General features: G+C 41.7%; 1 protein-coding gene across 1 annotated transcript in view; it reads left to right on the plus strand.

Annotated features, from left to right (window-relative positions):
- Positions 1–4,007: 4,007 nt before the first annotated feature.
- The window catches only part of obscna (obscurin, cytoskeletal calmodulin and titin-interacting RhoGEF a), a 48,403-nt gene continuing 29,746 nt past the window's right edge, over positions 4,008–22,664 (plus strand). The window contains exons 1-25 of the mRNA XM_030050473.1: positions 4,008–4,047; positions 4,156–4,422; positions 5,751–5,912; positions 6,108–6,212; positions 6,607–6,873; positions 7,143–7,412; positions 7,692–7,958; positions 8,118–8,381; positions 8,530–8,796; positions 9,537–9,806; positions 9,992–10,258; positions 10,445–10,711; positions 12,259–12,531; positions 12,623–12,886; positions 13,446–13,712; positions 14,367–14,633; positions 14,909–15,178; positions 15,729–15,995; positions 16,224–16,499; positions 17,347–17,613; positions 17,729–17,755; positions 19,507–19,773; positions 20,161–20,427; positions 21,434–21,700; positions 22,276–22,542. Coding sequence (XP_029906333.1) covers positions 4,008–4,047; positions 4,156–4,422; positions 5,751–5,912; positions 6,108–6,212; positions 6,607–6,873; positions 7,143–7,412; positions 7,692–7,958; positions 8,118–8,381; positions 8,530–8,796; positions 9,537–9,806; positions 9,992–10,258; positions 10,445–10,711; positions 12,259–12,531; positions 12,623–12,886; positions 13,446–13,712; positions 14,367–14,633; positions 14,909–15,178; positions 15,729–15,995; positions 16,224–16,499; positions 17,347–17,613; positions 17,729–17,755; positions 19,507–19,773; positions 20,161–20,427; positions 21,434–21,700; positions 22,276–22,542 — 5,959 coding nt within the window. The remainder of the gene's footprint in view (positions 4,048–4,155; positions 4,423–5,750; positions 5,913–6,107; positions 6,213–6,606; positions 6,874–7,142; positions 7,413–7,691; positions 7,959–8,117; positions 8,382–8,529; positions 8,797–9,536; positions 9,807–9,991; positions 10,259–10,444; positions 10,712–12,258; positions 12,532–12,622; positions 12,887–13,445; positions 13,713–14,366; positions 14,634–14,908; positions 15,179–15,728; positions 15,996–16,223; positions 16,500–17,346; positions 17,614–17,728; positions 17,756–19,506; positions 19,774–20,160; positions 20,428–21,433; positions 21,701–22,275; positions 22,543–22,664) is intronic.

Raw genomic sequence — 22,664 nt, forward strand, 5'->3', positions numbered from 1 at the left:
AACTTGTAATAATAATCCTGTTTTCCTGTTGTGTGATTTTCTGCTAGTGGTTGCCAGTTACAGTTACAATTACAATTATCAATGCTGTTGGAGTTCTCCACCCCTAGATAGCAGTGGGATCTTAATGGAGGATGCAGTCATAGTCACTTCTATTAAAAGAGATCTGAGGCCACAACTCTCACGCTCTACATGGGACTGGAGACAGTCTGTAAGGATGGGTACTAACCCCTGTCTTGTGACCATCAAATGCACTTGTAAGAATAGGGCATTATTATCAATTTGTCCAATTTTCTGAAATCACTAAAATAATCTATATCTGCATTATGTTTTGTTTTCAGTTTATAATTGGGGTTATTGTGCTTTGAACAATGTTACGCTGACCTACTACATTTATATTTAAGTAACTCATCATATACACCCATGTACCATGAACCAGACAAACAGTCTGAATATCAATTAACAGAAATTCAGAGGTCCAGCTGTAGTCGGCAGTCAACTCTCATGGCTAGTTGTCAGACTCAAGGCCACACTGTAATTAGATGTGCCAAGTCCGGCTGTACCCTTCACTTCAGTCAAGGGCATCTAATCTTATTCTGCTGTAGAGCAATGGCTGCTGGGAAACTGAAGCTGGGTTGTGGTGGTGGTGATGTTCATGACATTTAAATGAAACAGTAGCTTGTTTTAGTTCACTCCATTCCTTAGGTACTCAACTTTCTAACTCTGTTTTCGGTTACCTGGCCTGGGTAACATCCTGAGGGCTTATGGCAAGGCAGTGACATGGTTGTGATAGGATTTATTGGTTAAACAGACCTAGATTCCCTCGCTAAGACTCGCTGTCAGGTGTGGACAGCATGGACCACAGGAAATGTGAGACACAGCGCGAGTGTTTCCAAACAAGTCTCTGGAGGCTTAGGTGGAGTGTTCAGCTGTTTTGTCAACTTCTAAATGCACTCAGCACATCCTCACATTGCCACAGTCCCCTCAGCGTCACTCTATTTTTAGCCTCCTTGAACCATCAATCGGACGTGAGGTCCCACCTTTAAAGCAAAATCTCAAGTTGATCAGTTAATCAGCATTATCCATTGACATGATTTCCCCAGGAGAGAGGTCATCCCGTTTAGAAAAGAGAATCCTAAAAATGCTAATATCTGTTGGATCTACAGAGCCAAATGCATTCAGGTATATCTTGACTGTCTCCCCGTTCCCGCTCACATCCCCAGAAAACTGATGAAGGCTTTATTAGAAATGAGGTTGTAGAAATCTGAAACGTGAGATTGCTTCGCCAACGTCTGGCCGCCATGCCACTCTCAGCGATGATGGGTTGTTTTTTATGCAGCAGCAGCAGTACAGCACAGAGATTATCCTGTCGATAGGGTTTCACTGGACTTAGTGGGACTCAGTGGCACTTGGACCTGTCTGTCAAACAGAAGGAAAAACAATGCTGGGGAGCGCTGGCTTTGTCCTGTCTGACTGTCTGGACCAGGGAAACGCCACAAATTAAACCCTGTGTAAATTGCCAAACTTAACTTGAGGTATCTTAGAGTAGGAGGAGCTAAAGGTGGGTAGGTTGTCATATCAGACTTTTAAACTGGAGTAAATATTTGTATAACTGTTATTATAAGTGCTTCTTCAGCTGTTAATTTTGAGCTCCATCATTACAAACATACAGTAGCAAACCATATTATCCTTGACTATAAAGTCAGCAATAGACTTCGCTAAGGAATGCAGGTCAGGTGTTACTGAAGAGAGAATGTGTTTTAGTGTGTGCAGAGGCGCAGGTGTATCTGTAACTGCATTTTTGCGTATATACAGACACGGACTCATTCATAGGTGACGGCCCTGTGAAATGGGAGCTTAGTATCGCTTAATCTCTGGTGACCTTTCAACCGTAGTTCCAGCGGAAACTCCCTATGGACGTCCAAGCAGTTTGATCTCTAACTCGAGGCTTAAGCGACTGACAGATATGGGTCACCATGGCAAAGAGCACATGATTAAATCACATCAGTCATCTTTAGTGTGCAGAATTTGCTGCTGCCATCTTGGCCAGCCCCCCTTGCTGAAGGAGATCTTTGATGTCAGTGGGATTAACCTGGTGGTAAAAAAAAAGAAAAAAAAAAGAAAAAAGCTCTGATATAATTTTCGGTCAAAGAGCTGCAATGGAAATCAATGCATCACAACACATTTGCTTGTACATTTTTTAACATGCAATTTTTTTCACATTCACCTACATCATTACCTTGAACACTTTACAACTTGGTTCTATTTGATAATGCCTTGGATGTTAATTTAAATCGAAAAATCTTTATATCTATAAATATATAAAGTTTAGTTTTGGTTTAGGTAGAGGTTCTGTTGATGCTGGATGTGAGTTTCCTCACACTATTAAAGCCAAGGCTATCTTAGCCCTCATAATGACAGAAAGCTATTTTGGAGGCTCGTGTGTAGAGAGAGATATGTCAGCTGTTCAGTACTAGGCTCCATCAATGCAGGAAAAAAAAAAAGAGAAAGCACTATAGGCTCTCTGCTTTGGGGACCAGGACACAGCCTGCTAACCTGGGTATGTTCTCCTCTGGCCAAACTTTTGTTGTTAATATTAAAGGACTTAGGAGAAACAAGACAAAGCTTGGATAGATCTGTGGATGTTTTTTTTCCCATCTTTTGGTGTCCATGTGAAAGTGGGTTATATGCTTTCTCAGCGCAGCGAGAGGGAATGCAAAATGATATTTTTCTTGGAATATAGCTGTACAAACTGAAGGTGGGTGTACTGCAGGTGGCCTAGCACGGTCCTGTATTGTTTTTGGTATTTTGGCTGAGTCTCTATTCATTATGATTGTTTGTATACCTCAGGAGAGCTGGTGGGGCAAAACTACAGTATAATGGAATGTGGTGCGTATGGAATAGTCCTTAAAGCGTATTTTGTGCAGTTGTATTAATTAAAGAGAAAGGTCTTGATAGTCAAATCATTGGTTAGCTGTTATGAGTTTACTCTACTCACTGCAGTGGTATTGTTTTGGCTGTATTGTAAGTCTTTTTTGCTGGCCTTGAAATTCTCTCATTAGACATACATCATGTTGAATACCAATGAAGGTAATGTGGATTGCATTGATTGCAAATGGAGTGTTGCTGTATGACGCAATAACAGATAAGGTGGTGATGTAATGATCTAGGATGCTCGTCCCCCATGACGTACTCAGACAAGCTCATGTTCCTGATGGTAGCTGTTAGGAGCCAGCCTCTCAGAGAGGTGTTGTGTTCTCAAATGTCATATCAATCAGTTCAGTTCAGTGCCAGTTCTCCTTTAGCCCTTTTGTTTTGTTTCTTCCTCCTCTCAGTTTGGCACAGCCTGATGGAGGTGGCATTATAGCCGAGTCTATATTGGTGGTGCTGAGCTCAGCCACGCGAGGTGACAAAGATTACTCTGCTCTTCATAACTGAAAAGGGTTGGCACGCCGACACAGAGATCAACCATGTGAGAGTAATGTCCATCTTGATGGGTCAAAACCTTCCCAGGCACCCGAGCTGCCATTTTGGACGGGATAGATTGTGAGAATGTATCATTTTTAGCCTGAAAGGAATTTGTCTTGCACATGAAACCTGGATTTGTCTTGAGCATGGGTTCAAAACATGTCCACTGCACACGCTGCTGATTCATTGCATAAATTAGACACTAGTTCACGCACGCATTGCATAAATTGTGCATCAGTTCATCCACAAAAAATAACAGGACATTCCTGGAAAGAATTCAGTACTTGAATGCAAAGTATGAATGAGATGCTAAATGATTGTTTTTAAATTGTGGTCTGAAAGCAGGATTGAATATTATGAGAGATCATTAGTGATTTTCTTAGCGAGAAACTGATATATTATGTTTTATTTATTGTATTATAGTCCTAACCCCACAGTCCCCTTAGATATTAAAGTGGTGGAAAGCCAAAGAGATTCCTGCATCATTGAGAGAAGACAAGCATTTTGACAAGAACTGGTTTGGCCATTCAACCAGCTCAGTCATGGGAGACAATAAAACTGGAGGAATAGTAGCGGCTGCAAGTAAGTGGTCTTTGTCCACAGAGTTGTGACTTTCCAAATTATTGTACCGGGAGTGGGTGTCTTTTGACTCGGACAATGTTTATGTGACTTTGCATACATGTGTGTCAGAGAACCGTCTGCAGGTGGTGAAGGGGTTAGAGGACATGGTGGTGTGTGAGTGTGAGAGCTGCTCCCTCGAGGTGACCCTCAACCTGGCCTACATAGAGGGTGTGTGGACTAGGGACGGGACCCAGCTCAAGTCTAAGCCCACCTGTCGTATCAGCACCCACGGGAAAAGACACAGCCTCATACTGACCAGGGTGGCTTTGGGAGACGCAGGCCTGTTCTCTTTTCAGGCCAATGGCATTCAGACCTCAGGGAGACTCATTGTCACAGGTAAGCTGGTACATACAGTGGTGGAAAAAAGTTTTCAGACACCCCATGCATTTGTGAAATACTGCATTAAGAATCACTCTTAGGTCTTCAAGTGCAATTTCTTTTAGTACAGTCACAGCCAAAATACTAAACAAATCCTAAAAAAGCCATTAAAAACTTAAAATTGATTGGTTCCATAAAAACACATAAGAAATTTTGAGTATTGGGTCATTTTGGTACCAGTGATGAAGGTCGTTCTTTTTATTAAAAGACACAATTTTTGTTGCCAAGCTTGGTGTCTATATAAAGCCAGCACATTTGAAAGTTCTTCAGACACAAAAATGGCTAAAACAAGGAACCTAACGCAGGAAACACGCCTGAAGATAAAGATTCTCAGCCAGGAAGGTTACAGCTGCCGCCAGATAGCCAGGAAGTGCAGATGCAGTCCTTCAGCAGTTGGATACACTTTGCAGAAATACAGACAAACCAACAGCTTGGAAGACAAACCAAGATCTGGGCGTCCGAGGGTTTCTTCAGCAAGAAATGACCGCATTCTGATCCGCATGTGCAGGCAAAACCGCCGAATGACATCACAGGAGCTTCAGCAGCAGTGGTCAAACCAAATTGGTGTCCAGTGCTCCACCCGCACTGTACGTGGCCGACTTTTAGATCATGGCTTAAGGTCCTACAAGGCTATCAAGAAGCCCCTGATCAATGAGAGACAGAGGCTAGCCCGGCGTTGTCGGCCCAGGCACACAAGAACTGGACAGCCAGGAACTGGACGAAGATTCTGTGGTCAGAAGAATTTGTCAAGAATTTAGTTTTGTTAGTTTTTCTTGTAAACAATAAACAAAAAAAAAATGTAATTTGTATTTGTTTGTATCTGTCTAATGCAGCCACACATTTTGAAACACAAAAAAAGATTTTTCCACAAATATTTCATGATAATATTTGAGATTGTGTAAAATTTTAAGGGTGTCCGAAAACGTTTTTCCACCACTGTATAGTCAACAGTATAGTAGCTGAGTCTGATTCAGGACTGAAACCGGGTTTGGTCAAGTCAAGTCATGGACAAGACCAGAGTAAATCAAGGCCACAAAACCAAATTGATAAGACAATTACCATGTTACTGCACTCCAAATATACACACTGGATGGAGAAAATGTAGTAAAGCACAGTATTTTTACTTGTTGCTCTTGTGCAATAAACAATTTAGTCCAAGACCATCCAACAAATTAAATCATCAAGAAAAGATCAGTAGACCAGACTTGAACAATACAGCCTGTGACTGAAATCACAGTTGTGGTTGAGTCTCTTTTTGTGTGTGTTCACCTGTGATCGTATGCCAGCCAGAGACATATACATAGTGAAAGAGCTGGAGGATGTTGAGACAATGGAGCGTCAAACTGTAAACTTCCTGTGCGAGGTCAACCAGGTGGATGTGGACGGCCGCTGGTACAGAGATGACAGCAGGATCCGGCCTGGAGACAACATCAAGATCAGACAGCAGGGTTAGTATGTGCCCACTTGGGCTTTTATGAAACCAAACTAACGGTTAATTGCTTGGCTTGGTGATAATATCCAAAACACTCTGGACTCTATGATAAACAAGGGGTCACAATGTTACTCTGAGCAAATAGAGGCAAAAATGCAATGTAAAGCAAATAAGTAAACAAATGAAATATTTTACTTTGATTTGACTGCAGGTAAAACTCATACCCTCACCTTCAAGTCAGTCAGGCCAGAGCATGCTGGGGAGATCAGATTCACTGCAGAGCGGGTCTCATCCTATGCAACTCTCACAGTAAAAGGTAAGCCGTGTGAATTCCTTTATTTCACATCTGACTTGAATCCAGCAGTTTCAAGTCAGCAAACCTGTCATGTCTTACAAAATACGCTTAAAACGCATTACCTACAATTAAATTCAAGTTTTTAAATTAGTATACATCACATTTTTGCACCTCAATCACAAGACTGGTGATATATTTATGACAATGTACTGACTGTAGGTAAGCAATGGTCCAATCAACTGGCTTCAAAAACCTATTTACATATTTTCCTTGTCCTCATGTGCCCAAAGCCACAGTCCTGATGCAATTCTTTAAGCACTGTTTGCATCAGAGATACAGCACTTTCCACAGCACAGCACTTTCCATGTGTATCATGTTCTAATGCATGTTCTAAGCATGTGCCCTTCTCCTTCAGAGCTACCGGTCCAAATAGTGCGTCCTCTGAGGGTCAAGATAGCCATGTATCGCCATCGGGGACTGCTGGAGTGTCAGGTGTCACGACCCAATGCGCAGGTCAGGTGGTACAAGAACAGAAAGGAGCTGCTGCCGGGTAAGAAGTACCAGCTAATCAGCCAGGACGTCTACAGGCAGCTGACCATCGATGACGTTTGCTCCTCAGATGAGGACACATACACCTGTGATGCAGGGGATGACAAAACCTCTTGTCAGCTTCTGGTGGAGGGTGAGATGCTCTCTGTTATAGGAATTTCACCAATCTATGTTAAATATATTGATTGCAACATGTGCATCTACTAGATTTTCATGTAAAAATACATCCTTTCAGTGTGACTAATATAAGATACAAGATACTTGATAAAAGTTAAAAGACTTGCAATGCCCAACTTACTAACATGTACAACATACATCAAATCAGCTGTGGTCTTTTTTTGATTTGATGTAAGTCAGTAGTTGTGCCAGTGGCAGTAATGTGTGTTCTGGCTGTTTATGCAGAGCAGGCTATCAGTATAGTGCGGGGGATGAGCTCAGTGGAGGTGATGGAGCCACAGGCAGCTCTGTTCAAGGTGGAGACCAGTCTGAAGTCGGGGAGGGCCCCAAAGTGGACCCTGAATGGGGATTTACTGGAACCAAGCCCCATGATGATGATGGAAAGGCAGGGCACCCTCCACAGCCTCAGGATCGCCTCCACAGACAGCTCCATGTCCGGGCCCGTGCTCTTCGTTGCTGGCAAGAGCCGCTCCACTGCTCAGCTTACTGTCAAGGGTGAGGAGCCAGGAGTGTCAACACTTTGTGGACAGTTTTTGCATGTAGTCAAATAATTTTTTCATCTTTTTATGTATTTGACTCAACATCCAGGAGTTCTTTTAGGAAATTCTACTTTAATGTGACATTACTGTGTCGATGTTGTGCCTGTTTATCTGTTTTAGCATTGCCATGGACTGGCAATTTGTCAGGCTGCCCTCCTACTTTCTACTGGAGTGAATGAGTGTTGAACTACTTAGTATCGTCTCAGTAAAATGTCTTTGTATCTGTTTCCTCAAGAACGCCCTCTTCAGGTTGCCCACCCCTTGGAAGATGTGGAGGCTAAGGAGAACAGCCCTGTAACTCTGAGCTGTGAGTTTGTCCCATCTCCCAGGGTGGTGCGTTGGTTTAAAGGTCGAACAGCCCTAAAGACCTCGAACAAGTACAGCATGAAGAGAGAGGGGAAACGTGCAGAACTGACCATTCATGGCCTGACAGGGATGGACGCAGGGCAGTACCGCTGCATGGCTGGAGGGTCACAGAGCTCGGCAAAGGTTAAGGTAGAAGGTGAGGTTTGCATTAGTTAAAACTGAGTTGTGAAGCAATGCACAAATACTTGGCAAATTTGGCCATTCAGTATTCTCAGACTTATTCATATCTTTATATTGAGTCATTTGATGATCAGCATTCCCCCTTGGCATAATTAATTGTCTGTTTTTATTATAGTACGAATGCTGAAGTTCATCAAACACCTTGAACCGGTGGAAATCGAGGAAGATGGCAACGCCACGTTCTCATGTGAGCTCAACTACGTGGTCGCCAATGTCGAGTGGCTCCTCAACAACGTCCGCCTCTATTCCAACTCCATCAACAGGATCCAGCACATGGGCACTATGCATAGTCTCACCATCAAGAAGCTCTGCCCACAGGAGAGCAGGGTTACCTTCAAAACAGGCCTTGTTACAGAGACAACCACCCTACAAGTCAAAGGTCAGCTGCATTAAAATGAATTGAGAATAGCTACTCTATGAAATACATCGATACTGAGATGGATGCTTTAGAATGGTTTTGAAATTGTCCTTGGTCAATGTTTGGTAGTGAGGGGCATTTCTGAAATTGTGTTATGCTGTACCTCCAGAGCGCCCTGCAGTGTTCCTGAGGTCTCTGGAGGATGCAGTAGGAGAAGAACAAGGGGACATCTGCCTGCACTGTGAAGCATCCAAGGAGAGAGTGACCCCCATTTGGAGGAAAGATGGTATGGTCCTGACCGCCAGTGACCGACATGAGTTGCTCCAGTATGGGAAGTCCATGGCCCTGATTATTCACTGCCTGAGCAAGGATGACGCTGGACACTACACATGTGACCTGGGCACCAGTCAGAGCAAGGCGAAAGTCATTGTACATGGTGGGTACTAGGAAAAATAGATTTTGTAAGTAATTTTTTTGAAAACTAGTAGACCTAGAAAAAATGTTTTGTTCAGTAATGAGCTAGATGCCATTTGAAAAAAAAAAAAAAAAGACTGTAGGCATAAAGATAAAATGCGACAAAAACAGTGGAGACAACCGTGAAACAAAATCAATAAATACACAAGGAAAGACATGGATTCCACCAGCAATACTGAAAGCGGCTGGTCACACCCGAATAGGCCAATTTCTACAGATAATAAAAATGTTACTCCTAGATCTATTCCCTAAGTGAGAAGGTGAGAAAGCAGGTAACATAATTCCATAGTTAATAATCAACAATCTACATTTTAGAGATATTGAATAATGAAATTCAAATAATACTTTTTTTCTAAAACATACAATATGGTGGTTTTGACTGGTACTCTCAAAATATGAGACTACAATGTCTTGATGCTCGGTCTTATAATATTAAATTAATGGTGAAGAGATGGCACAAGTCAGTGTGAGCTGCTAAAAATAACCGTTGAAAATGTCTTGACAAAGTATTACACCATCACGTTGACTTGATAGCAGAGGTGAAGAGTATGTGGGAGTTTTCATATCATTCAGAATTGTTTCCATGTGGGATTTCCCTCTTAGCAACTCCTGAGAATTGAATTTTGTTTGCATGTTTTTCATCCTGTTCATAAAGCTATATAAAATAGTTCTATTTGATGAAGCTTCTTTATGAATCCACAGACTTGCACATCACCATAGCCCAGCGTTTGAAGACAGTGTCTGTCCTTGAGGGCGAATGCTGCTCTTTTGAGTGTCTCCTCTCTCATGACCTCACTGATGAACCTTCCTGGACCATCAACGGCCAGCTGGTTGTCACCAACAGCCATATCCAGCTCCTGAGGAATGGCCGCACATACAAGATGGCCATCAGAGATGCTATCCTCACTGATGCTGGAGATGTGATCTTCACAATTAAAGACCTAAGCTGCAGGACCATGCTCTTTGTTAAAGGTGAACAGTTTGCTTTCTCACACAAAAGAGGTAGTGGTTAATTCTCACAATGATCAAAGTATTGTTATATCAGTGTGTATCTACGGGTGGATGTCTGTCTCTGTATCTGTCATGTTTATCTGGAATGCAGGTGAATTAATGTTAATGCATGATAATAAAGGCTGTGTGCATTTCCCCCTCTGCAGAGAAGCCAGTGCATATCTTCAGGGACATGCTCAATGTTAAAGCAGTGCCTGGCGAGGATGCAGAGCTAAGCTGTGAGATCACCAAACCGGAAGCCACCATCCGCTGGATGAAGAATGGCCATGTGATCAGACAGAACCCCAAGTATGAAATAAATGTCGAGAAGCACTTGGTGCGCTTGGTGATCAAAAACGCCACCATCAGAGACTCTGGGGAGTACTGCTGTGAGGCCGATGGCATTTCCACGCGTGCCAAGCTAGAGATCAGAGGTGAGAGACTGCGAGGGGTCTTCAAAATAAAACTTTTTTTTAGGAAAAAACACTTGATGTCAGTTAATCGCAGTTAATAATGCAATGTCGTGTTCTGTGCTGGGATCTTGTGTAATATTACATCACGCAAGTCGGGAAGTTCAGAGCCTGGTGTTCTGTGTAACATAACTTTGTCAACCGTTGCAGAGCTCCAGCACACATTTGCACAGGAGTTACGGGACACACGGGCAGAGGAAAAGGCTAAAGTGACCCTGGAGTGTGAGACCAGGCAGCCGGCCAAGAAAGTGAAATGGCTGAAGGGCATGGTGGAGCTGAGGCCTGGTAGGAAGTATACCATGAGGCAGAAGGGTGTGGTGCTCTCGCTGACCATCACCAGTCTGGAGAAATCTGACACAGATGTTTACATATGTGATGTTGGCACCATGCAGAGCCGGGCATTGCTGACTGTACAGGGTGAGCCTACGCTGCATGAAGAACTAAGCATTCTAACATATTGATTTAGGTTTTTTTTTTTTATGTATTTTATTAACATAGGTTTTGGTGGGCCAGTGTCAATAACAATATTTTTGTTCTGAAGATGCTGATAGTTGAGACTGTATGCTGATGACCATTCTCAAAACCCAGATTAATGAAATTTTTGGAAGCTTAACAGTTTTTTCAGGCAACATGACCCACTCAACTGACTGAACCTTTAAATAAACCATTAATAATAATAAAAAACATTATGGAACAATTGATTTAATTCATAAATCAAAAAATTTATTGCAGGTTTTACTTACTTTGTCTATGTAGCTTGGCTCAAGGAAGAATGACCATATTAGTGATGAATGATATGATGCCTGATATTTAACAGAAGGTCATTATCAGCCTAATATGTTGGAAAATGATATTTAAGCAAAGCAAATGATACTGTCAGCTAGAAAGATATTTGACCGATATAACCTATAAGGACTTGCAGTGATGATGTTTCACCAATATTTTATATTTAAAGCATATCACGGCAGCTACTCAGTGTAATAATGAAGTAATGCATGCATGGCTGTTTAAAATGACTTCTATATTGCAGATTTAAGGCTCCACTAACCACCTCTAGTTTATGCAATTGCTATCTGCTTCATGTTGATTAATTATACAATAACCTATAGGAGGCTTATGGGACCACTGACTAGATATCATTACCAAATTTAACATGGTATAGTCCAAATGTGCTGAAAATGGTAAAAAAAATAAATAAATATATATATATATATTAATCCCCATTGAAATAATTTTGTTATGTTTCGTTTTGCAAATCACAACTTAAATTATGAGCACGATGAACTGCCTGCATTAAAATAATAGACACCCACTGCTGTTTGTTAAGATTTGAAAAACAAGACACAAGCATATCAAATGCATTGTGAACTATTAGCACCTTGGCCGTGAGAGGTACACTTGTGCACATGTCAGCTAAGAGAAAACAGCAACCAAAATGAAAGTTCCTTCCAAATGAAGTTCCCTACTGCAGGTTTAAAAGAACACAACCATATAGAAACAAATCAAATCAAATCGAGTGTACAGTGTTCACATATAAGAAGCAAGAAGTAGTGAATGAACAGTTTGCATACTGACCCTGCAGCATGTTCCTCCACTTCTTCTTCAACTAAGGATTTTCTGTTCAGTGTTTGCCTAAAGTACTGGCTGGGCGTGCATGCACCCTGTTACCATTCACATTTAAGAGCAATACAGAATACAGTCATTAACAAACAAAATGTCCATTGTGCACGTAAGAGCCATGCAACGGAAGCATTAAGGAGATTTGGTTGATTGATACTAAACAGTATGTACTGTACTACAAAATAATGAGCGCTCTAATCTACGCACACTAATCAAAAACAATTATCATGATAATTAAAATTTGAATCCGTGTAACTAACCACTGGATATTTTAACACAGTTTACACTAAAACAGGTAATTATTCCAACCACTGACTTCTCCATCTTCTCCATATGCGTCTCAGGCCAGAAGGTACTGATCATGGATGAGCTAGAGGATGTTGAGTGTTTAGAGGGCGATACAGTCATGTTCAAATGTCGGATCTGTCCCAGCGATTATACCGAGGTCAAGTGGTACTTGGATGAGACCCTGCTCTACACCAATGATCTCAATGAAATACAGATAGTTCCAGGAGGCTACCACACTCTTACTTTCAGGCAGCTGGCCCGCAAAGACACTGGCACTATATCATTTGAGGCAGGGGATAAGAGATCCTATGCCTCGCTGCTGGTTAGAGGTGAGGTTTTGTGAGATCAGATGTTCCCATTGCAGTTATGCAGTCTCACATGATTCAGCTTTGAGATAACTTCACCTCTTCATGTCACCAGAGAGGCGTCCCACCATTATCAAATCACTGGAGGACTGTGAGGCCATTGAGGGAGGTGGCTTGGTGTTGTCCTGTGTGACTTCCAAGCCATGCCACATCCTGTGGTACAAAGATGGCTGCCTGATGTGGAACTCCTCGAGGTACTTCGCCAGCCGCTCAGGCTGTGAGGCACGGCTGACCATACGAGAGGTCTGCAACAGTGATGCTGGGGTGTATGAGTGCAGTGCTGGATCTGTTACCACCAGGGCTGTTGTAACGGTCAAAGGTAAGAATGGGAAGTGTTAGTAGTGTAATGTTATTGTATATTGTTGTCGAATTTTAACTGATAGAAGATCGTAAGAGATATTATTTATCACAATGATCAAATCATTTCATAATAAAAACAGGTGAAAATACCAACCAGCCCACATTCTCACAGCTCTGATGTACAAATGTATCAAGACGTTACAAAACCAGTGCTTTGATATGAAAGCTGGCCTCATTACAATTGATCTGGAAGGCAACATAAGTGTTTAAACAATGCTTTTACAAAAGCCAAATACAGTTGTGCATCATTTTGGTTTGGCTCTCTCGATCTACCTCCATTTTATAAGGATAATCATTGTCAAGGTTAGAGTGCCTAGTCTTTGGCGGCAGTGACATCACCTGCCACCACAGGAAAAGGCTCCCTGCTTTTCACCTTTACATGTCCAGCTTCACACAGATTACACACACAGCTGCCCTTTAAAAACTGGCTTACCTGCTTATTATTGGTCAGAAACTTGGATTAGTATATTTCTGTAGATGAGGAGCATGTTCCTCTCTTCCTGTTCTTCCTCATCCAGCCATCCCAGCAGAATTCACCCAGCCTCTGACGCCTGTGGAGGCCAAAGAAGGGGAGACTGTGACCCTGACCTGTGAATACTCTCTGCCTGGAGTCTTGTTCCACTGGAAGAGAGGGTACGAGAGCCTCAGGTCTGGAGACAAGTATGTGATGAGACAGAGGAAGACAACCATCTCTTTAACCATCACAACCCTGAAGCCTGAGGACTCAGGGGAGTACACCTGCCAGTGCCGAGACCACCGCACAACAGCTAGCCTCAAAGTCCATGGTAAAAGCAACATCAGTTTCTTCACTTTGCCAAATCATAAAATGGACCCTGTGCACATTTTAACTAGTCTAAAATCAAGTTAACTTAACTGGACAAAGGTTTATCTGAGGTGTAATTGTGACCTCATACTGTACCAGTTGGCACAAACAAAATCACCAGTAAAACTTTTCCAAAATTTTGAGCAATCCCACCCCTCAACCCATCCCATCAAAGGAAACTGTTTCTCTGCCTAATTGATTTCTGTTGATTTACAGTTTTGAATCATCCTTCCCCATCTAACGACCCCAACGTCTTGTTAAAACAGGAAGCACATAACACTAAGAACATAAGATGTCATTTCATAGGGTCTTTAATTTCATCATAGACCTCAGTCAAATACTATATTTCCATGTTTTTTTGTCTTCTGCCTGGTGTACCGAATGGTAAGGGTGCACTGAGGGTGAGAGGGTTTAGACAAATGTTGAGCAAGAATTTGAAATCGGTGTAATTTTATGTGACTGCTGTCTTAATGCAGTAAACTTCATCTGGTACTCAGTAAGTTTAAAATACATGCCAAGAATTATGAGCAAATAATGGACAGTACATGTCTTATTTACCATTTCCATTGCATTCCTATCTGAATTTGTTAATTAATTGTCACCTCTTACTCTCCAGATATACCCATTACATTCAGACAACAGCTGAGAAACATGCAAGCAGAGGAGGGCAACAATGTCATGTTGCGCTGTGAGCTTTCTAAACCGGGAGTGCCAGTGCAGTGGATGAAGGGAGAAGAGCTGCTGAAGAACGGGGTTAAGTACCAGATAAGGAAGAGGGAGACCACCCTTGAGCTCCTTATCTGGAAGCCTGTGCCCGAGGATAGCGGCGTCTACAGCTGTGTGTGTGCTGATCAGAAGACATCTGCCACTGTCAAAATCACTGGTAGGAAAAGCTTTTGAATTTTGGTGACAACATTCATGTTGATTAGAGAATCAGTCTGGTAATTTTGGTGACCCCATGGCCTTCTTTCCAACCCCACCAGCAAGCCCTGCAGGACATCTGAGCAACAAACAACTCATTTGTTAGGATAGAATAGAATAAATTAGAATACAATAACATAGCGTAGAATATAATAGCATCAAATAGAAATACACAAGTGTATCATGCTGTAGTGCCAATAAATAACATCTCAAGCCATTGTTCACATTGTTCCTCAGCTCTTCCAGTCACTTTCAAGCAGAAGCTGAGGAATGTGCTAATCGAGGAGGGCAACAGTGCAACTCTACGCTGTGAGCTGTCCAAACCTGGTCACACGGTGGAGTGGAGGAAGAGCGGGACTGAACTCATCAGGAATGGAGAGAGGCATCAAATACGCCAGAGAGACACACTAATCGAACTGAAGATCCTTGATGTGACACCAGATGACAGCGATATCTACACGTGCATTTGTGGAAGCATTGAGACTACGGCGACCCTGACTGTGCAGGGTAGAGCTTTACTTTTACTATTTTGTTCAATATATTAGCATTTTTGTTTAAGGTTCATTTTATTTCATCCCTAAAACATGAGAACTTACACTCATCATTACATGCCAGTTACAAAAACAGGAAAACAAAGTTTTTATTGGCCAATTTATTTTATATACTCAAGGTCTTTCAGGTGCTGCATTAAATACAAAACAAACTATTGAATAAAATTATGCAGAAATGTGTAATTATTGCAGACAGTGCTGCACTTGTTTGAGTGTTTTCAAAGCCAAATACTGTACCTATTACTGTAGTTTGAGGATATAAAGAGAGTATAAATATAAATAGGTGTAAACTCAACTCTACAACCAGTGAAGAGTTTGTAGTTAACACTCAATTAATCAGTCAGTTGATATCTGTTATCCTTTTTATGTGGTGCAAAGTGTTAGACTTAAAATAAAAAAACACACAAAATAATGAAATTATATTTTTAACTGATCTACATCTACACCTTTTCCAAAATGCTTTTGACCAAACTGACTGAGCAAATCCAATGCAAAACTCTTTTTAGCTCTTCCCATCACGTTCAAACAAAAGCTGAGGAACCTTCAAGTTGAGGAAGGGAACAACATCACGTTGCAGTGTGAGATCTCTAAACCTGGCATCCCAGTGGAGTGGAGGCTTGCAGGAGATCTGCTGGAGAATGGAGAGAAGTACCAGATCAAGCAGAGGGACTCAGTGCTGGAGCTGATCATCAGAGATGCCCTGCCAGAGGACAGCGGTGTCTACACCTGTGTTTGCAGAGAACAGAAGACAAAGGCCACGGTCAAAGTTATCGGTAGGTTCAGTGACTTGTATATCGTATGGAAAACAGAAAACGGTCACCTGTGAAGGTATAACCGAATGAGTTCTACAGCTTACTGTCTTGTTTCTTGCTTCAGTGGTCAGGACTAGTTTGTAGAAACTCATGAGTGCTCCTCAGGTGTTTCTGTGGTCTTAAGCGCCGCTGGGTATTTTGGACATTTTGGAGGTTTTGTGTCTCAGTCTTTTCTCTTTGATTCATCAGCGGTTCCTGCCACATTCAAAGTGAGCCTGAAGAGCCAGGAGGCCGAAGAATCGAGCAGCTTGACCTTACGCTGTGAGCTGTCAAAGAAGGGGGTTCCTGTGGAGTGGAGGAGGGAGGGTGAGCTGCTGTCAGAGGAGGTCTCCCGAGGGAAGTATCAGATGAAGCTGGAAGAAAAGATAGCCGAGCTGGTCATTCTCAACGTCCAACCAGAAGATGCTGGGAAGTACAGCTGCATCGTGGGAGATGAGAAGACCACTGCTGAAGTTCGAGTGAAACGTAAGTTTACGCTGTGTGAGGGGCTACAACATAGCTGAGTGCTGAACTCTGAAAATTTGACATTCAGAAAACAGGAAAATACAGCATTCAGAAATAAGAAAGAGATTTCACCTCTAACATCATGCAGAGCAACATTTGAGGCCTAAAATAAACTGGTGCAGAAGGGGTGAAGTGTGTCTTTATCTTATTTCGCAGAAGGTAGAGAATGTCTGCTGTCCTGCGCTCTCCTTTGCAAACTGAAAGACAACTGCAATTAAGGGCTGCTGAAGCAATATTAAAGGTTAACAAGGAATAATATTTATTTACAGCAAAAGAGCCGTGTAAAAATTAACCAACTAGAAGCTAAAAGTGCAAAAGGGGCAGCAACATGGCATCAAGGTCACTAAGGCCAAAATAATGAACCAAACACTATGCACAAAATAAAATGTAACTTTACTACAGAACCAAACAGAAAAACAACTCTAAGCTCCGTGTCTAACACAAAAATTGGAGAAAAGGGGGGGGGAGCAAAACAAACAGCAGAGAATCTCCACAAAGCTTCTATAAATGAACCACAATTTAATATCATTATACAACCTGTTGTATAATGACCAATAAACTTCCTTCCTTCCTATCCTTGTATCCTTGTATCCTTGTAAATGTTTCACTAAGACTACGCTAAGATTAACAAAACCACTACTAAAACTAGTCAGCAAAGCAAAGAGTAAACACCAAACAAAGCTGTAGTAGGTGCTACCAAAAACACAGAAAGAGGCCAGTGATTGTGCAGAGGTGAGATATTATTATAGGGTACAGATGACCCGTGAATAATGAATTAAATATGATATTTCATGTTCTTCCACAACAGCTCTTCCTGTTACATTCAAGCGAGAGCTCCAACGTTTGACGGTGAAGGAAGGGGACAGCGCAGTTTTCTTCTGTGAGCTCTCCAAGCCTGGAGCTCCCGTGGACTGGAAGAGAGGCAGAGCCATCCTCAAGCCTGGAGACAAATACGAGATGAGGCAGGAGGGCCGTCTCACTAAACTCATCATCAACAACGTAGAGGAGAGCGATGCTGGCAAATACACCTGCAAGACTAAAGACAGCCAATCAACGGCTGAGCTCTCCGTCAAGGGTAAGACCAGTTTCATTCAGAAGTATTTGATTCATGTCTTGGGGAAGTGTATCATGCGTGCTATACTATAAGTTTTCATTTTGGTAATTTTTTTCTCCCCCAATATATTCAACAGAATCTCCTGAGCGCAGACGAGAAAGAGGTCAGCTCCAAAACAATGCGATAAAAACAAAGTAGAACGCCTCAGTTTTCAAAATGTGTGAGCTCCAATATGTAGCTTCACTAAACATTACTCGAGATTGTGGTTTCCTGTTTAATTACCCAGTTTGATGTCCGTCTGATGGCTAAATGTCACAGTACTTTCTGTGTACTGTACATTACTTCTCAGGTGCTGGGTAAAAAGATCCACCGTAGATAGAACATCAACATGCGGGATGTTTAGACAGTGGCTTGCAATTTCAAACATCCCTTACTCTAGCTTTAGTTTTGTTTCATTTAAGGGGTATCACATCAAAGAGCTTGTGTTAGAAAAAATGACCTGTCTTGTGGTGTGATATGAGATGCAGTACTTACTCACAACTTGAGCTGGATTATCATATAAAATTGTGGCAATCCGCTGTTCAGCTTGAAGGAACTAGTTTGTTTGTCCTAAAGGATGTGAGCATGACTTTTGGTTTTGTGAGCATACCTGCCATGCTTCTCATATCATGGCTCTAAGTGTAACGTCTGCAGTATGATTGCTGTTTTCCTTCCTGGTTAAAACAACACCTGAAACACCGTTTCCATCAAACCTGGTTTATTTAAGTAAAAAAAAAAAAAAAAAAAAAAAAGATGCCAAGAAACTAAGTGTACACTCTCAGTTTAGACGAGGGTCAGAGCCTCAGAAAAAAAGAACAGACACAGAGACAAGACTTGGTAGCAAACAAATGTACAGTATTTAATGGACAATTTCACAATAATAGGCAATAATAAACAACAAAAGGCTCACCATCAACCTCTCCGAGACCCCTCACCCTACCTCATGATGGGAATGACTCAAAGGCCAAAACTTACAATACAATTTCAAGCATAAAAGATATTGAAACTTTTAAAAACAAGAAGGTGGTAAGGCCCAATTGTTAAATGGATAGTTCTCCCATTTACTAAAAAATTATATTATTTCCCCTCCTCCTCCCCACCTGATATGTAGGACAGTAGTGGTCGTCTTTCTACATAACAGTAAGGGGGTACATGAAATAATGACACATTTTTCAAAATGGGTGAACTATCCCTTTAAGACATCATACTGTGAAAGTGCCATCCATCAGGATGTGTGGCCAAGATACAGGCTAAATAGGCCACATATCCCTGAGAGTTTGCTGTATGTGAAGGTATCAAATGTCAAATTTAGTGATTCTCCTGGTTACAGTTTCACAACAACCACAGACGAGGCTCAGAAAATAATAATTACAAGACCCTCTGAAACCAGTTAAGATATCCAAGGACAGCAAAACTGCAAGTTTGAGGGTCTTCTCATGCTTGCATGCAGTGTTTCCCCTGCTGAGGCCATGGGCAACTGCCGTATTCCCTTGTTAGTCAATGGAAATGTCTGCTTGATTTGCTCATGGAGCCAATAGAGGTGCACTGCATCAAGATAAATCCATTTTCTTTGATGATTAGGGGATGAATGGGCGATTTGGTTCCTCTGCTATTTTTGCTCTGTAGTTGTTTTGGAGCACAGGCAAGTAGCTGGATAATGTTTATGTATCCTAGATCTCCATCTGTCTTGATTTAGTCCAGGTGTTATCCTTGAGCAAGCACCAGCAATAAAACTATTCTATTACTTCTAAGCGCAGGAGCCATGCTTGTTCATGCTTTTCATTAATATGTCACACTCTTCTAGCCGGGGCAGGAGGTTTTGTGCTGTGGTGGTGCACCATCAACTGTTTTTTAATGGTTCTTGTGTCATTACAGGTTTACCGCCCAGTTTCAAGCTGCCGCTGGTCAACCAGGAGGTGATGGAGGGCAACAGTGTTGTTATGCGCTGTGAGCTGAACAAACCGGCCACCTCGGTGGAGTGGAGGAGAGGAGAGGAGCTGCTGAGGAACGGAGACAAATACCAGATGAGGAAGAAAGACCTGCAGGTGGAGATGAAGATCGTGGATGTCAGTCTGGAGGACATGGGAGATTATAGCTGTATTTGTGGAGAACAAAAGACGACAGCTACTGTCATGGTGACTGGTGAGTACTACACATACTGCAGGTTACTTTTTATTTTACTCTTTAGGGTGCTCAGTGATGCAGCACTGACCATTTAGCAATACAAAGTATGTAACATAGTAAAAATGGAACATATTAAATAAAAGTAAATACGACAATGAACAAGTAAAACAAGACTGGAAAAATACAGTCAAGACAGAATAATCAGTGTTTCTGTATTTGAGCACGGAAAACGTAAGTGTAGTCATGTATCTGTGCTGAGTATAATTTCCCTGGGGGAAATATACTGAAGAATATACCAGTGCAATAGGTGGCATGATAAGGTGTGTTGTGTGTTAACATAAGAAAATGTTGCAAATTACTACTTCAGTCAGTTTAACACTTGATGACTCTCTTGGTGCTCTCAAGAACGGCCCATCACATTCATCCAGGAGCTGAAGAATATTCAGGTGGAGGAGGGCAACGGGGTGACACTCCGCTGTGAGCTCTCCAAACCAGGGGTCCCAGTGCAGTGGAGGAGAAAAGACAGTGTGCTGACCAGTGGAGAGAAATACCAAATGAAGCAGAGCGGCTCCACTGTGGAGCTGTTCATCAGGAAAAGCCAGCCTGAGGACAGCGGGGTCTACAGCTGTGTGTGTGAAGACTTGAAAACCTCTGCCACCATCATCATCACTGGTGAGCTGCTTTATACTTACAGCACTATACACTAATACTTATTCTGACATCCATTACTGTCTTTCTATTGATCTTGAGTGTTTATAGTAGAGGTCTGACTTTCTCTGGAACAGCGTTGATGCTATGAACTGACTCACTGTCAAGAATTATCAAGTGCTTTGAAGCAACACAATTGAAATTAAAACTGGCAATAAGTAAGAGCATAATAGCATGATATATCTGTGGTCGGGTTGATAGGAGTGTGATTCAAAGTTGTTCCTGACCAGCACTGCATTCACATACCACTGTATCGGAAAATCCAGAAAAAACAAACCCTAAGACATCTTGCAGTCAAACTGATTTAGTTAATGTATAAGTTAATGTGTTTTTTCTTTTATCTCTCTTTTTTTTTTTTTTTTATCTCTGGTGGGAATATGTGAGTTTATTGTTTTATAGTGTCAGTTGCATACCACTGTAATGTCAGTGTAGTATGTAATAATTAGGGATGCACAATATTGGATCCTTTGCCGATATCCAATAAGCCGATATTTTCCAGCTCTTTCAGCTGATAGCCTATACCGATGCATGTATTTTTAACTGCAGAGAACATCAAGTCTCTCCTGTATATGTTAAGAATGTCTACAGGCATAAAGTGCTTTTCAAAGTATACACTTTCTCTGGGCAAAATAAGAAAACTACTTCAACTCATGTTATGTAAAATACATTTATTAATATATAACATTTTCTCTCAAACAAAACTCTGAGACTGATCCTACTGAAACAGGCTGGGGTGATGCTTTCCCTGAGACAATCCTGACAACAGCCACAACCAGGGCAGATCTGACCATTTCACATATTCTATAATATCTATCTGTGTTGCCATTTCATATCGGCGGAAATTTTCATTTTAGACTGATGCTGATATTTCATTTCAAAGCCAATAGTGGCTGATACTGATGGTGTAGCGATATTGTTGTGCATCCCTAGTAGTAACACAGTTGATTTGGTGTTTTGTGATGCTCCTCAGCGATCCCAGTGAGTTTCAAGCAGAAGCTGAAGAACCAGGAGGCTGTTGAGGAGGGCAGTGTGACGCTGCGCTGTGAGCTCTCTAAACCAGGAGTGCCGGTCGAGTGGAGGAGAGACGCCAAGCTCCTGAAGGAGGACAGCAAATACCAGATGAAGCAAGAGGGCAGGGTGGCAGAGATGCTGATCAGAAATGTGGCTCTCCAAGACGCCGGGGAGTACAGCTGTTTTGTTGGCACCGTCGTCACCTCTGCTGACATCAGAGTTCGAGGTACACTCCACGTTTTCTTTTTTTGTTTGTTTCAATGAGGAATTGAAGAAAATATAAATACATTCTTCACTAAACAAATGGGTGATTCTGTACTGCTTTAAGTGTCCTAAACACAGCTAGTAATTTACACAATACTGGAGAAACAGCATAGTTTAGATAATATTTAATTTTGTCAAAATTATTGCATTTCCTCACTCCCCAAAGTGAGGGATTTAAAGCCTATAGCCATAATAGTTTTTATAATATACAAATTGTGGGTCTGTATTCAAATTCCAAATAAGTATGTTGGAGACTAAACTCTGTGACTTAAATATCCAACCATAATTCAAAGAAAAGGTCTTCCAATTCTGACAAACACTAGGATAAATTTTTTGTTTTTTTTTTAAATCTGTCAAGCACTTTTACACCTTGATTCATCCACACAGCCAATCAGTTTTTGCATTTGTTTGCAATACAAATAAAGGAGGGAAAAGAGGGAAAAAGTGGCTACAAACTTAACCAAACTGAGTCGTATCAAAGAGGGAACTATTTCTGGATTGAGCATTTAATTTATATTTGCTTTTTTTCCTCCACAGAGCTCCCTATAACATTTAAGCAAGAGGTGGAGAATTTGGTGGTGAAGGAGGGCCACAGTGCATTTTTCTGCTGTGAGCTCTCCAAGCCTGGAGCTCCTGTGGACTGGAGGAGAGGCAGAGTCATCCTCAAGCCTGGAGACAAATACGAGATGAAGCAGGAGGGCCGTCTCAATAAATTCATCGTCAACAACGTAGAAGAGAGCGATGCTGGAAAATACACCTGCAAGACTAAAGACAGCCAATCAACGGCTGAGCTCACCGTCAAAGGTAAAACATAAATCCCATAATACTTGCTAACTCAACTCAAGAACCTCTGAGAGCTGAACTTGTCAAATTGGACTTATTTACTGTTTCAGCTTTTCAAGACAATCAAACTGTTTCTCTGTCCC

Source organism: Myripristis murdjan, chromosome 4, assembly GCF_902150065.1.
Source record: "Myripristis murdjan chromosome 4, fMyrMur1.1, whole genome shotgun sequence".
NCBI lineage: Eukaryota > Metazoa > Chordata > Actinopteri > Holocentriformes > Holocentridae > Myripristis > Myripristis murdjan.